Source organism: Pyxicephalus adspersus, chromosome 6 (assembly GCF_032062135.1).
Source record: "Pyxicephalus adspersus chromosome 6, UCB_Pads_2.0, whole genome shotgun sequence".
NCBI lineage: Eukaryota > Metazoa > Chordata > Amphibia > Anura > Pyxicephalidae > Pyxicephalus > Pyxicephalus adspersus.
Genome location: NC_092863.1, coordinates 45297845 through 45316337, shown reverse-complemented (window position 1 = coordinate 45316337; position 18493 = coordinate 45297845). Strand labels below are relative to the sequence as shown.

The following is an 18493-nucleotide window of genomic DNA, read 5'->3' as shown; positions in this document are numbered from 1 at the left end:
TCTGAGATTGTTTTACATTCAGTGTTGTATATTTGCCAGACATGTATGTGTATTAGTCTAATACTGTTGTCTTTTTTTCATTTCAATTTGTATTCCCTTCGGATCCTGAATAAAAAAAAACGCATTTTTCAGATTAATATTCTTGTATTTCTCACCTGTTGTAGCGTTATATATAGTCAGGATCACCCCTCCTCCAATTCCCATGCTGTGAGCATTAAAGATTCCGACACACACCAAAGCAGCAATAGCAGAATCAACTGCTGTTCCACCATCTTTAAGAACATCCCTGTAAATAAGAGTCACAGAGGACAGTTATTAGTTAAAATTAGAAACACGAATGTGCAGTCAACTGATTGTTACAACATAATTGACTCATTATAATTAATCCTAAAGCTTTGTGGAAGGCTTAGATTAGGTTTATAGGGATATATCTCATAAAGGTCAGATATATGCAGTAAAGAGTGTGTAATCAGTTTATTTCAGTATGTTTAGAATGTCATTTTAGATTTTACATACATGATCATGGACATGGATGATAATACACAGAGCAAAGCACAGAAGTAGCTTTAGAAGTTACATGCATAATACATGCTCCTAGCAAAATTAAAAAAAAAAATCTTCTTTTCCAAAATTCTTTCCTTAAAGGACAAATTGAAATACATTTCATTTTAGTCTTCAAAAAAGAATCATATCAGTGACTGGATCATTTCTTGGATAGATTCCCACATTCCTAAATCACAGGTTCATGATAAAGAGTTTAAGCTTTGTCTCACTGTTAAGAATACATTCATCATAGGGGAAGGGAAGGGTTGTACACTATGCCTGTACCAGCAGCAAGTTTTAGGTTCAGAGCACAGACATATTACGCAGTGGTGTAATATGTAATGTAACAGTGGTGTAATATGTACCGGTATGTAATGTAATTACAATAATTTGTAATTGATGATCAAACATAGCTGTCCTATGTACATATAGATATTCAGGCTTTGCTTTTGGATTAGGCCCAATTGGAAACAATACACTGCTTTGAAGAGTCAAAAGAAAATCTTTAGACATTGCACTGCATTCTAAGTTGTACACTCCGCAGACAAATTTATGTTAATTGTGCTGACTACTTGCTTAAGCCCTGTATGGATGCCTGATGAACATTAGAGAATTGTTTCTGGAAACAATCTTTTGATCATTTCTAGTGACAGATGAACAAAAGTGCTGTACATACAGTGCTATTCTGTTCATGGAGAGTGGAGGGAGGAGGATGAGTGAGCTGCACCCACAGTGTTCCCCCTTATTGAAATACACAATGGTTGTTCCTGATCGGTGGTACATTACTTGATGAACAATGTCAGGAAGCCAACGTACACATTGGATTTTCACAAAAGATTAGCATGACTGTACACACATCAGACAGTCGTCATCAGAGATGAGCAAAACATTGAACAGGAGAAAAAACAGTAAACAGGTTTCCTAAGCGGTCACATTGATCATTCCCAGGGGAAAAAAAAGGGATTTTCAGATCTGGTAACTAAGCGTAAACTTGCCTATAGACATTAGCCAATGACAGGATATTTATCCTTATTTAAATTATCTTGTACAGTGTATTTTAAGTCAGCTGTTACCAAAAAAATAACTAAATAAATAAACGAATCAAAGATTTTATTGTACAAACAGGAAGAACAGGTTTGTCCAACCTTCTCCATCAAATGATCACACATCATAGTTTCTAACACCCAGAGGGTCCAATTGATGCCCATCTGTTCACATAACCTACATGTCACAGTCCTTATAACAAAAAGAATATGATTTGGGTTAAGTTGTACCTAGCGCATGGAGCACAAGGATCATGAGTTCATATTCAGAGCATAGGGGTCAGGAGTACAAATCTTATAGTGCACCCCTACATCACCCCGTGTACCAAGATCAAATTTATTCACCAAGTCTTAATACTCTCCTTCTGGAAGTGGTTTGGTTTTAGCATTGGTAAATCTTGGCAATACTGTCAAAATGGCTTGACAAGCTTGGCTTAAAAGATACAAAAAAAAGTTAATAGATCTGGCTTATTTCAGAGAAAATAATAGCAACTGCACATGATTTTCTAACCTGCCTGATATACAGCAGTTTTTATGGCTGACAGCTGCCCCATAAATACTAGATCATCAGTCATAAATCTAATTTCTAACGAAGTTTACTCATGAAAAAGAAACGCACCCTTTATTTGCCCTTGTTCCTAGCCTTCCCTCTACACTAACAAACTTAAGGCCTCAGTGGTAACACAATACTCTTTTTCTGAATTCAAGCAAATTCCATGCTCTTCAGCATGCCCAGTGAAAATCTTATTCGGAAGCTGGGCAAATGCATAGGACAATGACAAATCTGGTCTGCACATCCTCACCCATCAAGGTTAATTAAAGTGTAAAATATCTCAAACATATATTTAAAAATTCCACTTTCGGAGTGAATGCTAATCTGCCATTGCAGTTATAGTCCTATAATTACTTTCTCTTACATTATGGAAGAAGCCAAAAGAGTGAACGATAATCCTTTTGGAGTATAGTGATACTATATGGGACAACCAAAAACTCCAACATAACACTGTAGTTGTTTTTACTTTCCTGAACTAGAACAGCTCAAGAATTTTTAGGATCCCCAACACTTTAGAGTGTCAGATTCCTGGTCTGCCAGATAAGAACCAGGTTTTATGTTGGATTCTTTAGATTCTTTCCCTATTATAGCTAAGGTCAGCGGCACAGCCAATGAAACAGGTAAAAAATGAACCCTTTACAGGAAGCATTTTTTTTAAATATTGCAATCAAGCAACAAAATCTTAATCTGTGAATGTCTTTTATAAAAAAAAAAAAGGGGTTGCAAATGACAGATAGATAAAGAGACAGAGACACTGGAGGAGGAAAGGACCCTGCCCTGAAGAGTAATGGAGGTTATATATACATACATGCACACACACATATATACCAGGCAATTTGGTGCATTGTATTGTTTAAAAAAAAAGGGTTATAAATGCTATTTCATCCTTGCAAGCCAGTTCATAATGAATAGGCTGCCATAACGCAACTCCCATTAAATGTGTACCATAACATTAAAGCTTATGCATGCACACAGCAACGAACACTTATGTGTGAATGTACCTACACAGTACCAAATGTACCTAAACTACAAAATCTGTCAAACCTGTGATTGAGTGAAGGTTTAGGGCCTTGCACATTACAGACAGAAAAGATATTGGACTACTGTTGTAGTCAGTGCCAGATGGTAGATGTTTTATTTGTATTATGTTTTGTAAAACTGCAATCCTCCAAATAAGACTAGCTGCATCCACCGAATCTGCATCTGTTTTTGTGGGACTTCACTTTTTTCTTTATTGCTGCAGCTCTATATCTGGAGACATACTTAACTTAAGCTTTACCTTTAGGTCCCATTTACATTTCTCTGTTTTGAAGCATTTTTTCATGCAAAAGGGTTTTCACATTAAAATATAGAAATGATAATAATGTCACTGTGCATTTAATGCAATAAACATTCATTCAGAACATTACAATTCATTAAATGTGGAGCTTTGAACAACATTTCCTTGTTTCACCCAGGTTTCCATAAAGCAGTCAATAATTGTTATCTATATACTGCTCCAAGCCTGGAGAAACTTTCAGTGTAAGCAGTTAAGTTTCTCAAACCTAGACATGGAACTAAAAAGTAGGAGTAGGAATTTTGAAAAAAAAAAAAAAAAGTTTTATCAAATTGATTTTGTAAAAGGCTTTAGACTTTTGAAATACCCCTTGTAATTAAGAATATCTGTAAACTTGAGTTATTGCTATTTACCAAAAAAGACTATTTGATTACAAAAAAAAAAAAAAAAAAAATATTCTTTCCCCTTTCTGAAATATGAGAAAAACAGTGGTGTGTGAGTATGCATTTCACCTGCCTTGGCAAATGCCCATAGCCTGATGGCACATTTTATAGGAAAGGGTGGCCAGTGTTGGGCAGTTCCCAAAATGAGGGAAATATACTCCAGATAACGGCAACTGCATGCAATAACAGAAAATACTTGCAGGTCAATTATCTAGATACAGGTATAAGCACCAAACCACCTTCTGAACCAAGGAGCTGCAGTACCAGCCTCACCCACAGTAGAAAGATACATAGATAAATAGATAGATAACTTCATTTTGAACATTCTACAAACTCACCTTCCAATCTCAGAACATTTTCCAGCATCTGTAGCTACAGCGGCCTTCCCATAGACCTGTGCACTCGGGATAGAGTCCCCGGAGTTTGAGCGCAGTCCAAAAAACAATCCCAAGAACACAACAAGGGCAACCAGTACAATGGCTAGAAATCCTATAATGAGATGACGACTCCGCATGGTGCTGTGAATGGAGGAATACAAAAAGTAGTATTTAAAATACACATCATTCCTTTTTTAATTTGATTGAAGTAACAGTTATGGTGATGTTTTACTCCATACATATATCTATTACTCTGCTCCACCCTGGACCTACATTGCTATCGCAGTCAATATTCCCTCTGTGCATTTTTACCATTGACAAAGCAGGAGAGGTGCTGAGACACTGGGCCTGAGCTGTGTTCTTGCAGCATGATCAAGCTGTCTCTATTTGACACTACTTGAAGCTGGCAGAGGTTTGTTGGCCGTCCCCAGACTCAGTGGGTGCCAGCAATGCCGTCAAACAGGACACAAAAATCCATCCTAAAAGAGGCCTAATTTGTAGGCAGTTTTTTGTCCCCCTCATTGGTTATTAATTAGGAAAATGTTTAGTTCTACAAAAATGATTAACAAAGGGCTATAAATCTTAGAGATTTACATCCGAAAAAAGTAAACAACCACACAATAGTGGGAAAAATCTCCCAAGTGTTTCAGAAAAACATTTTTCACCAAAGAAAAGGCATATGAAATCTCAGTCTGGTATTTAAATTTATTGGATGATACAAACTTACTGCAGACAAATAGCTGGAACCGGTCCAAGACACAGCTTTTTTTTCAATGAGAATTTTAATTATCAAACAATGGTATCTATATGAATACAGTGTAAACACAATAGGTATAGTACAAACAATATAATGTCCCGATACAACTAGGTACATAAGTGGTGACACAGATCATTGAAAATCAGGCATATACATGTTGCTTAGCACAAAATGTAATTTACACAAGCAAAGAGTACAGAGTATAGAAACTTTATTACAGATATATTTGCAGTGGATCTCAATGAGACCTTGCCATCCTTCCAAACTGATTTTAAGGTGTAATGGGTTTTTGTACTTATGCTGGGCATGACACTAACATATAACAAAGATGAACAAAGAAGTAAAGTGGGGGATAAAACAGGGGTGGAGAGGGAGAGATGGGGCCAGGGAGACCGGGGTCAAACCAGGGTGGACCACAGATTATACATCAAGTGCAGAGGAAATTGCATGTGTGAGCACAGTTATGTGGTAAGTCGTGACGTCCCTTGGAAGATCATTCTCAATTCAAGGCTTACAGATTTTTTGGAAGGCCTTCATTTTGTCTTGAAGTCTAGCCGGTATGTTTTCATTAACAAAGTACCACATACATTTGCACTTCACCAGGGCAACATTGGTTGTGCCAGACCACCAAGATTGAGCATTTACAAGAGATAGACAGTAAAAGACATGCTACAATGAATGTTATAGGTTTTACAGACTGGAAAGATCCATAGAATGAAGACACAATTCATTCATTTTAGACATCACTGCTTTAATTTCCATTTGCAACTCCCACATTTTGACCTTTCCATATGAAAAAAAGAGAACACTCCTGCCACTGCATACAGATCTACTTTTTCCTCTCCACAGAACCCAGCTGGTTTCAAGACATTCCAAAGAAATATGAAAAGATCTTTAAAGGGCTTTGGAGCTCTTATTTATGACCATGCTGTTACTTCTCTTGCATTTGTTGACATGATGCACACACTGCAGATCCTAAAAATCCTACAAAGACTTTTGAACATGACCTGGACTAAAACCATTTTGGGTGCTACTTATCAATGTATAAACCATGGAATTTAAAGTATAGGACAGAAAAAACAGGTACAATTGCCACTTCAATACTTCCATAGGATAATTTAATACATACCAGAGCTTGACTATCAGATGCCTCTGAAGTATAGAGAAAAATAGAATTGTTGTTCATATAACAATAGGTCATAGTGAAGGATCCAGTGCTCTTTTACAGCTACCATTACACCCTTTGCTGTAATGTCAGTGCATTGTGTATTGAGGAATATAAAATATACACACCCTTCATTCAGCACAAAAAGTTATGAAAATCTGTATTCAGCTGTAGCATAACAGGCGACACAGTTTAAGAATCCAAATTATTTTTAAACCACTTATCATGGATGATAGATGTAAACCTAAACTGCCCATATGAAGTTTTATTCATTGAAATCTGGTCCATAGGCAGTTCCAAATATCTGATAAGATGTTGAGAGCTGCGTGTGTGGTTTTTAAACCCCACTTGAGTAGTTTCTAAAATGTTTACTTACTATAAGGTTTGGGTTTGGAACAGAGGTGTATAAAGACATGTAAGAACATTACTTTAATTATAGCATTTGCAAAAAGATCATGGTAGATGGATATGTTTGTAGGCATACATGATTACCACAACCAACACCTAAGAGTCCAGTTAGGGAGATTCAGTTAACAAAAGCAGACATTTCTGGACCAGGCATTCCAACTAACTTGGCCAACAATGGTATGTCTATTGTAAATTTCCCCTCTTAACTATTGGGGCAAGGATACATTAAATGTCCATGTTGGTACTGCACTCTCTTCAGACATGATTACACATTTGTAGGTAGCCTTAGGAAGACATTTTTTAATAAACATTGTAATAGCCATTGGCTAATTTTAAGATATTTTTCCATGAAACCACTGTCACCATCTTTATGTGCTTGCTATAGCTTGTTGACCCTGGAACCTATTATCTCAGACTACATTTTTACATTTTCCAGTAATCTCAGCTCACCTGCTCATGCAAGTCTGAACTCTGCCCGGCCTCTGCATTGCACTGCAGATACATTTACAAGTGGCCAGATTTGTTATTTCAAATGATATGCAAAGATAATAAAAAGAAAGCTAAAATATATATTTCTTGTAGCCCTGAACCTGTCCTGCAGATGAATTTTTTTTAAAGACAAAATCTTTTTTGGGAGAGATTCACATCCCTATCTATCCTGATGATCATTGTCACCTAAACAGACAATGAGGGGAAGGCCAAAAGCCAGAGCAGAAAGTAATGTTTATTAATCCAATAGGGACCTGTTTCTGTAACAGCTGAGAATTCTCCCCACAATGGGGAGATATTACATATTAATATATAACTTGTGCTTCATCTTTAATTTAAAAAGGGGAGGGTATAAAAGAGCTGGGTATGTGGATTTAGGGGATGTCCAAGTTTCTTATCAGGCCTTGCCAATTTATATCTGGGTTTGCTATGTCCACCAATATTTAAAAGCTTCATGCAATGCATACAGTCTGGTAGTAAAAGCTGTCCGGTTGTTTTTGGATCAATTGTAATAAATAATGCTTCACATAACTAGTGAAAAATCAACAATCTGCACTAACATCCAAGTGCTTTGTGTTGGGAAAAATCCACCATTGCACCCCATACAACCATATCTAACATTGGACACATCTGCAAATATTGGGATTACAAAACTCCACAAAGATTCCAGGAATCTACTTTTACCCTTTAAAACAGGATCTTATTTCCTTGTTTCGTTTTCATCACATGAATATTTTAGCAGTGGATTAAGCTTGCAGGAGCACTAGAAAGAAGCAGGGAAAAAACAGAATCTCAATGAGCATGCAGGTGTTTCCTGGATCTATGTAGCAGCAGCGCAGGGGTTAAACATGCCCAATTTTTTTTTGTGATGCACCTTGGCAATGCTGCAGAAGATGCATACAAAGCTGTGACAGGCACAGTGAGTGGGTGGCAGTGCCATCTGTTCTATTAGCGTGAGCAGCGACAGCTCCCTTAGTCTCCCACTCATTCTCTGCCTCAACCCCCTCCCCAAAAACATGGAAGTTAAAAAGACAATATTACAACAAATGTTCTACATTTATCTGAATACCAAATTTAAAAAGTGAGCGAATAGTGGCAGACAACGTGTAATGCGGCATGGTAAAGTGAAAAAAACCTCAAGTCTCAGGATCAGGAATATATTATAATTCTAGATTGGTATTATATGCCAAGTATGACCATTTTAGATCACACATGTTCAAAAAAGTCCATGGAAGACACACACACACACACACACAACAGCCTGGCACCATCATTATTGTTGCCACATTATTGAAATATTAACTGTATATATTTATTGTCTGATTATATAACAGGTAATTTAAACAATATACCCATCTCTCAAATTGACTGTTATAAAAATAGGGAAAAGTACTGCATGGCACTGGTTTCCATTTACTTTAGATACATCATCAGCTACTGACCCTGCATAATTTGTTGAGACAGGGACCTTATAGTCTTGCAAACTACAACTTACTTTCCAGTCTAGCAGAAACTTTAAAGCTGAACTCCAGGCAAACATCTAAGTACATACATAAAATAATATATGGGGGCTACTTTGCCAACTGAAAGGAATTGCGCTTTTGTTTGTCCAATCCTGAGATCTACATAGCTTTGCCAAAACATCACAGTTTTTCCTAGCCAGGATGGGACATTTTTTTTTCTGCTGCAGGTTTAAATTCATGTACATGCCTCTTTCCCACCCCTGCGTCTGAACATTGAAAAAAGAAGCAGCAAACCAAAAATCTCATCTCCATGCCACTTTGCTCTTTACAACATGTTCCTTCCACTGCAAAACTCCTGATAGGCTCTGTGTGCTGTTTTTCCTTTCCCCTATCCAAGGTTTTCTGTACAGGGCCTGCAAGAAGCTGATACAAAATCAAAATAATTTTAAAGGGGAAATTACAGTCTTAAAAATCACACAGTAAAAAGCTCCCAATCACTTACTCCCCATATAGTTATCCAGCTCCCTTCAGAGTAATTAAATCTGTAATAAACATGAACCAACTATTTCACAGTGCATTAGTGTTGGAAGTAGCCAATATGGGGTGGGAGATATTTGCAGAGACCCTGGCAAAAGGAACATGTTTTACCAGAATATTCTTATAGTACCTTTCACAGTGCTCCAATGACTAAGTAGTTTCAGAACATTTGGTATCTGAAGCTTCCTATTACAAATTGAAGACTGGGTTTCTAATTGCAGAGCCTAATTTTTGATGTGGACAGAAACGTTCTCCATACCTCAATTACTTTGGACCGAGTTGAACTCTGGGGTGAATGATCTGTTTGTTATTCATTATCCAATGTTGATGAAACTGAACAGATAAGAATGGTGAAAGCATGCAATGGAATTCTTTGGCTGTCTCTGCAATTTCTCTATTTATATATTAGCCCTTTTCTAAAATCCCATTTTTTTTATTTTTTAAAACAGTTTTTCCCCAAGGTATGGTTTTACAGAACCCATACACAGGATATTACTGAATACAAGAAGTAGCTGAAAATTGAACTGAAATTGAGCAGCAAACAGCTTTTAAAGGGAGACTATAAAGACTGTTGAAACAAAAAAGTGTAAGGAGAAATTACAATAACTATTCTCACACAATTGGCTTCATTTATTAAAGATCTCTAAGACTAGAGAAGATAAACTATCATGTGAGAACCTTGGAATGGTTCTGGTCCAGGATAAAAAAAAAAACACTTGCCAATTATTAGCAAATTATTTTTGAAATCCACTCTAGGCATGTTAGAATATCATGAGACTATCTTCTCTAGTCTTGGGGAACTTTTTTTTTAAATCAGGTCCAATGATGTAAAGATTTATTATATGAAAAGGATTTAATCTACCTTCCCACCCTATAGCATATCACACACCTTTTGGGTCTAATTTTTTTTATTGCCCCCTCAACACACTAAAGCAATGCTTATATTGAAGTGTACTACAAATAGTGGTATCGCACTACCATATGTTTTGTGCTGTATCATGAAAACAAATCAGCACAGGTAGGTGCCACACTTGGGAAAATAGGGAAATTGCTGCATTTCCAGAGACTCATATGACGAGTCATAATTGAAGCAGGTCTAACTTTGAAATGTACTTTACACCACTGAGGTTGATAGGTAGAGTCCCATTTCTGCCCCTTTCCTGCAACTAGAGACCCTCTAATGTATAATGCAAAAAACACTTCACTGGTCTTCTTATGAAGTCACAGGCATTGCATCCGACTCTAATCTATCCACAGATCCCCTCCACTAATTTTTTTTCATGCAGTCACAGTTTCACCTCCCGCCCAACCAACTAACTGACATCCAAAGACTCTTCCTCTTATTTTTCCCACGTCACAGTATCATCCCTCCACCACCACTTCCTGATCTCTAATGCATCTGGAGACCCTCATCTGTACCCTTTGGTGGTTCCCAACAAACCCCTATTAACAAACCCTACCCCTAACCTACCCCCTAATGTCAACTGACTACCTGAGTGGGGGGGGGGGGAGGACTATCTGAGTACCCCCCCCATGGCACAGCCATATTCCAAGATAACAATGCCATGATTCATCAGGCTCAGATTGTGAAAGAGTGGTTCAGGGTTCATGAGACATCATTTTCACACAAGAATTGGCTGTGAGAGTTCAGACCTTAACCCCATTAAGAATCCTAAGTATGTGTGGAAAAAAACCTAAAGCATCGGACCAAGTTTTCCATCAATATGTCAAGATCTTGGTGAATAATTAATGCAACTCTGGACAGAAATAAATGTGACTTTGCATAAGCTTATCAAACAATATGATGGAATGCTACGATGACATAGCATGTCTCTTCCTGCTCACAAGTTTTATTTTTAAAGTATAGCTCTACTTTAACACTAAACTTGTATCATGAACATTTAGGTCAACTATACATAACATAGGTGCATCAAAACAAAAATGTGTACAACGTCTTGCAGTTCAATTTCTTTGGAAAGTAGCAACAACCTACAGTAAGTATCAGCAAGCTGTAAAGACAGATTCTTGGCATCTATGAGGAAGCAGGAGGTCTGACCTGTCCCTTACAGAGTCAGAGCTCAGAATTAGGTTTGCTGATTGTAAAGCTAAAGATCTATGTCAGCAAGGTGTGTTTACATACAGAGAGTGAGGATCATTCTTTCATGCATGCTGGCAGGGAACAGGTCAGGCCATTGCATTTTTTTCTGGAAAATAAACTATATTTAAATATACAATGCATTTAGTTAATATAAACTATTAGATAAGATTGGCTTTTAAACTTGAGATACATAAAAGATGTGCTGTCTATCTGCTGAGCATTAATTCCATAATGCAGAAATTGTACTACAGTCTTTTTTCTTACGTGGCAATATTGGTAATGGCCTGCCGATACCACCCTTTCGTTTGATGTAATAAACAATAAAAGAAAATAAATATGAAGCATAGGCTTTAGGAGGTATAATTCTTCTGCCCTCCTACTAGGGAAGTTATGCCCTCTATGGTATGGTGCGCGTTTATACGATTACTAAGAATTCAGATTTAGGTAAGTTAACTGAAATTTGATGCAGAGTATACCGTATAGCACTAGCCCCTTCTTGACTGGTTTATTTACTGCTGGAATTATTCTTACTTTAATAGGTATTTTTATCGTTTCTGTTTGTAGAGTCTGTATTTGATAATATTGCATCTTCGGTTTTCCTTAATTGTTGATTTACCAAATACATAATTAAAAAAAAACATTCATCATTAAGAATTTACTAGCATTATAATGCATCACATTATGCACCAGTTTTCTTTTCAATATTGTTTTTGCAGAATCTTTCAAGTAACACATAAATACAGGACCCCATAATCAATGTGTGCATTTTTTTTTAATCAAGATACCACTTATCTTACCCAGTGACATAGAAACTAGGATTTATAATTAGTCATGTTGGATTATCTTACAATGGTAAATAGGCATAATTACCCTGCGTTCTCTTCTCCTCCAGTTTTATCATTACTGTACCTTTGACACGTGTCTGTAGGCTTAAAAAATTTTCTGCCATTTGGTAAATAACATACAGATTTGAAAGAAGTACCTTACATCAATTTTTCTAAATAAATAATTTGGTAGATTGACACGAACACAGTTAAATTAAACTGTTTTCAAAGGAGGGTCACAGTTTTCCCTGTAGGTGCACAAGCAAGGAGCAGATAGACTGTCTCTTTCAGCCTCTGTCCTCAGCCTCGGCATGTCTTGTGTGTGTATATAAACTCTTTGTTCAGATAGAATTCCAGGTCTTGTTAAGACTGGTGTTTTTTTAAGGAATTACATAATTACCCATGTGTGAAATTCCTATATAATGTCATAGGACAATTCATACTGGCTTTCAGTCAGATCAAACATGACCTTTTTCGTACATTCGGATTGCTTTCAATAGAAGCCAATAGAAGTGCACGTCAAATGCCTATACAGAGTTTTTCATGCATTTGATAAGCATCTAAAAAAGTGATTATTTTGCTTCCAGGAGGACTTTTTGTTTTATGTTTTAATATCTCTCCCTCTAGCTTTGAGATTTTATGAACATTCAAACATTGCAATGCAAAGTATAAATCTACAGACTGTGTGAACAAAGTGTGATAGTATGGTTATCCAGGTGAATGTAGTAAAAAGTAGGGCAGAAGGATACATATGTCCTTGGGGGCAGGATGCATATATTCAGCCCTGAGTACAAAGAAATGTTGAAAGGGTAAAACATAACGACTTGTGTTCATTAACTCCCGAGATGATTTATTTACATTTTAGTAAGAGAAATTGTTCTTTCTAAGATACAAATTCTGGTTATTCATTATCCCCAATAGATAAAGCAGGACAGTAAAGCAGAGTCCGATCTAGGAAATATTTTAAATAGTGTAATGGCTACTAATTTCTGTTCTTTGTTTCTTACAAACCATATTATGGCTCCTTACAAATTGTTTTTGTAGTACAATGGAATTTACACAATTTTGAGAGCAAAGGGGACTTTGAATGAATGAATTTGAAGAATGTATTGTCTTAGGTAAGTGAAAGAAATACCATATTTTCCTTTTACACCAATATTTATTGCAAACCACATCTAAAGGCTATTGCTAAAAAGTACGGGACATACCAACTCAATATGTGTTCTGTAAAAGCATATGCATTTTCTTGAAATACATTTGTGTATGATTTACTTCAATAAATAACTAATATTAAATGTGTTTGCCTTCTAAAGAGTTTGGAAAATCCAGATGTAAGAATATCAACAACTGATAATAAATGAAACAGTGTACAAGACGTTGACTGAAACAGAGGCTTTTACAATGGTTTTCACCAAAGATTTATCTAATGTTTACCCAAAATGTAGACCTTTTTCACATTGGGATTATACTTTAAAAGCAATGTATGAATTATTGCATAATTCAAACAGCTTTTAATTGGATCTAGTGGATCTACGTGTAAGTAAAAGTTGGGTGAAAACATTTACAGACCCCACAGATATTTATTAAAAAGGAGGAGTGGTAATGCAGAACTTCTGTTGCACAATAAAGCAGTCCTATATAACAAAAAATGGCTGCTCCCACACACATTTATAAATATAAACTATAAATAGAAATTAAAGTAACTTTTTTATTACTTACACATACTGATAACACACTTACATAAAAGCAACCTTGTTTACACATGTATTGAAAAGGAATAATTACAAGGACACAAGTTATTTTTTTCATCTTTAAAAGTACTAAAAGTTGCCATAGTTTTTACTTCCTATTTCTTCCCAGCATGTCCATTTAAATATACCTTTTATTATTATAAGATATTCATGATTTGTTAATGGTCTATAAATCATGCTAACATTCTGATTACCTAGTTTGCCCTGAAGAAGTAATATTCTCTGGATCAGTGTTTCTCAGCTTTTTCAATGTGGAGGAACCCTTTAAAATAATTTCAGAGAACCTCTGCTATAATTACTATATTCACAGCTCACAGTACATTAGTGTGGTGGTCCCTAGGAAGAATGCCTCTTACATTGCGGCTCAGTGGGGATGTGGTCACCCCCACAGAATACCAAAAAGAATAAAAAATGGTTCATTGCTCACGGAACCCCTAGCAACCTCTAGAGGAATCCTAGGCTTTCACCGAATCCTGGTTGGGAAAACAGCTCTAGATATTTCAAGTGTCATTGCAATACCAGAAATGATTTTTCACATCAGCATGCCTAGGGTTGACCAAAAGACAAATGCAATATTATTTCCACCCATCAGCAAATACAAACCAATTTATATTTATCTACCCAGCTGTAATCTCATAATTTACTGCTGGTACTGACATTTGATTACCACAAAGATTTATAGCATTATTCCCGATTGGTGCGATTACAGCAAACAATACAGGGCAGATAAGAGATGGCAACACCCAGCAAAACATAGCAGATGAACCCAGGTAAGATTAATGGTAAAATGAGTCATCATGAGAGGCCACCTTTCTACTCCAGAATCTCTGAATTGCTGATGCTGCATCTCCTTATTTACTTTTATCTGACCACACATTCTAAATCCCTTTCAAATAAAGTCTTTTCCTCGCCCACTCTTTACTGTTGGTGTGTTTAAAGGCTCAATACTCTTTACACATCCTCCTTCAGCCTACAATACTATTTGTATGCAAATGTCACACAAATTTACCTGTCCATCCCTAATTTGTCTGCCTTTGTCTGGAATACAGAGCCATTCGGTCATCTCATTGTGATTAATGTATGCCATAAAATGGAGGTCTCTACCTCACTTTTTGCTGGACTTTACCTTAAATTAGTTCATGGCTCCTGCTTTCTAATTACTTATTAATAAATTCCTCACTAATAACCTTTTCTCATACATGGCTCCAAGATTTTATTAGGCCACCCTACTCCCAGTATTTCTATAGCACCAACATGTTACGCAGTGCTGTACATTAGATAGGGGTTGCAAATGACAGAGATACAGACAGTGACACAGGAAGAGGAGGAGAGGACATAAGTGCAAATTGCTCAGGGAAATGGAGAATTTTATAGTTTGACTATTTTCAGCTACATCTGGAACTGAAAACTTGGATTTCAGATTGTAAGCACGTTTGTTATTGAACTTGTTTATTGGTATTTTTGACTGGTATTAACTTTGCTTTATAAAAAAAAAAAACAGGTGGTACTACAGTGGTGCGGGTAGGGCACTTTACATCATGCATTGTGTTAAGCCATGCAGTTGATTGGGCTATCTAATGTACCAAAACAGACCAAAAATCAGACATGCTGCTTTTACCATGTTCTGTGGTGTGCTGCAATGCACAATTATTCTAAGGGTAAGTTGTACACCCAATACATGCAACACAAAAGAACTAGTCATAACAGCAAGAACATAACTAATTTATTCAAGTGCAAAATGATTTTCTTGCCATTCTGAGTTAAGTTGGTGTTGTACCAGTTATTCACCTGATGCAACTTAAGTAATGAATAAGCTCACAACATATTAGACATACTGACATACTGAAGAAATAAATGATTTGTCCATATATTTATCTACAAGTCAGTGTATGTTGTTACGCAAAACAGAGATTTTAAAAGAGGGATATTAGAGGCAAGTACTGCGTTACCCCTACTTTCAGAAAATAAAAATACTTTTACTAACATTTCCTTATGTTGCACAGAATGTCTCCTATTAACATGTGTTTAAAGGAAGTAATTATAAATACTTTTATTAGATAACTTGCATCCTAAATCAAAGTTCGCCCATGTTTTACTGAAGTAGGAACCACCGTAAATTATGTCAGTCATGAGTCAAATACATAAAATATCCCTGCCAAGAAGTGAAATATCCCTGCCATCTATTCTAATAGTCATCTGTTCCAAGAACTGTGGGGTAAATAGAATCAAAGAAAAGGGTGAGCAAAATCAATCTGCATTACATTAATGTTTTCGTGAGTTTTTATTTTTAAGCTTATATGCTATAACCAAGTTTAGCAGCATTTGTATGCACCAGTTACTTTGACAATGACTCTATGGCCAATTTCTGATCACAAAGGGTCAAAAAACTAGGAACACATACAGTTGCACATACAGTCTACTACAAAGTTAACATTTAAGCAACAAATGGCATTTTACATTTGACAAAGTTGTATTGCAGTCAGAAGAAGTTAAAACAATAGTGGTCCTTTCATTTACTCAGTAGTGCAAAACTAAAACCTTATAAAAAGTTGGCCATGTACTTAACTGAACAAACCAACTGAAACTACCAGAGACTACAAAGTGGATAGTTTAGGTTAGACTTGGGGGATCTAAAGGATATTGAATAAATATTGCACAGATTGTAACATGCATAACCAGCTTTAAATATCAGAAAATTAGACAAATTGATTAGATAATAGATTGTCCAGTTAGGGGAAAAACAATTTCAATCAGTTATATACACAAAAAGTTAATAGTATTTTTGAATTGCTAGATATAACAAAATCTGCCCATCTTACTTAAACCCCAGCGATTTCCAAGTATTCCTAAAAAATACAATTAAAAGACAACCCTTCCTGGGCCAGCTAGCGCAGGACACCATCAGGAAGGGTGTCTTTTGTTGACCTGAATTATAAAATAAGGATAACATATACAGCAGGCACTATTGACTTTAAAGAAGCTTATCAAAAAGGAAATATTCTCCTTATCATGCCAATTTCTTTTTTATAATGGTTTCAGTCATAAATTAATCTACCCTAACCCCCACAATACCTAGAAAATGCAATATACACGACACTCACTTTCTAACCTGTAGCTGCAAATCAGAAACGAACATACTGCAGAACACATTACATTCTACCTAGATACCTTTTACAGAAAAAAAGCATTGGCAAGCTACCAAATACCCACCATATCTAATAATAGTTTTTAGAGTGGTGAGACAGGTTTTATAAAAACAGAGATACCAACTACAGTGACAAAGCTAATAGAGAGCATGGGTACAATCATTTGTCCCCAATTATTAATTTTGTAAATGGAATGTAGGAAATGGTCTGCCCTGTAGATAAAGTACTGTACATATATACAGTGCAGCTGTATCAGATTTAGAGAAATGACTACACAGTGAATGATCAGTACAATAAAGTGTCCAACAACATACATGACCTAAGCAGCCCATTACTAACATGGTAAAAGTGCAGAATTAGAGAAAACTTTATAGCCACAGTCCAGCTTGTCACAAGCAGCTTTCATACAAACTTTACCCAAGTCTTCTATTAATATGTTGCTGCTTTAGAACTTTAGGAGGGTGAATACTCTAATAGTAAAATAAAATCCACTTTTTAACTTCTAGTCCTGAACGCCCCATATACCTGTGTATATCAGTGGTCTTCTCACTGTGGTGCCTCTGCTGTAACTCTACTGCTGAGATAAGGTGTGTGTGACAAGTTCTTCTCTCTGCTGATTCTTAAAGCTGACAGGGGCTGGTTATAATTTACTGAAAGGAGGAGACAGGGCAGGAAGAAGTGTAATGAACTTTCCTCATACCACAGAAACAGATACTATACAAACAGAAATGGAAGAATGTTTACAGTGCAGTAGCCTAGGCAAAGAGAATGTGCGTGCAAGCCTGGGAAATCTCACTTTTAACTCAGAATAATTGATTTTTTACAAAAGTAGCTAAAACGTATAAATCTATTACCCTACAGCAAAATAATGGTTTAGCTATACACAATATAATCTGCCATGGCAGATTAATAGGTGGTGTTGTTGTACACGTCAGATGAACACGCCTGTTCGGGCAACAATTATCTGATGTGTGTGTAGCTTTAGGACCAGATCTTGATATAGCTTGTTTGTTACAATAATAGCCTTTTTCAACCGTTTTCATTGTTCCAATACCTGCAAAGCATCTCTCAGTCCACAAGTCAAATTGTCTTCTTCTTTAATAGAAAAATGTGTAATTTTAATAACTGTAGTTACCCTCTTATTGAAGGTGGCCACTGAGACATTTTTCAAAGTTCCTCATTCTTTGTTTTCATCAATTGTTTTCTACACAAACTTTTCCAGTTGTCTTAGATCTAAAGAAAGTAAACCCTGGTTGTCATCCGTTTATCATAAAATTTGGATAATTTAACAGAATGCCAGGACTTGTCAATGATATGATAATTATTCTCTGGAATAACAAGAGGTTAAATTGATATACTGAAAATATTTCATGTTCTTAGCAGGTAGTGCTCCAAGCTAGTTCTTCTACATAGTTCTATTAGATCTGTAGAGATCTAATCTTAGATCTTTTTCTCATGAAGTAATGGAGCGACTCAGCTTTTAAAACAGTGGTTATGCTGTGTGATGGTCTTTTAACAAATTTCTGTTCAAACTTTCCTTTCCCTTAAGCTACGTACACACTTCCAATTATTATCGTTGGTAAACGAACGACGAACGATCCTGCACGATATCTGCGAACG

The 18493-nt window shown here is 36.2% G+C and overlaps 1 protein-coding gene across 3 annotated transcripts in view; it reads right to left on the bottom strand.

Moving 5' to 3' along the window:
- The window catches only part of GGT1 (gamma-glutamyltransferase 1), a 70882-nt gene that overhangs the window by 16528 nt on the left and 35861 nt on the right, over positions 1-18493 (bottom strand). For 2 of the 3 annotated variants that reach the window (XM_072415570.1, XM_072415572.1), the window contains exons 2-3: positions 4197-4376; positions 156-286 (exon numbers count right to left, since the gene is read on the bottom strand). In XM_072415570.1, coding sequence (XP_072271671.1) covers positions 156-286; positions 4197-4376 — 311 coding nt within the window. Of the gene's footprint in view, positions 1-155; positions 287-4196; positions 4377-17398; positions 17514-18493 lie in introns of those variants that run through there. The other variant, XM_072415571.1, reaches the window with a different exon arrangement.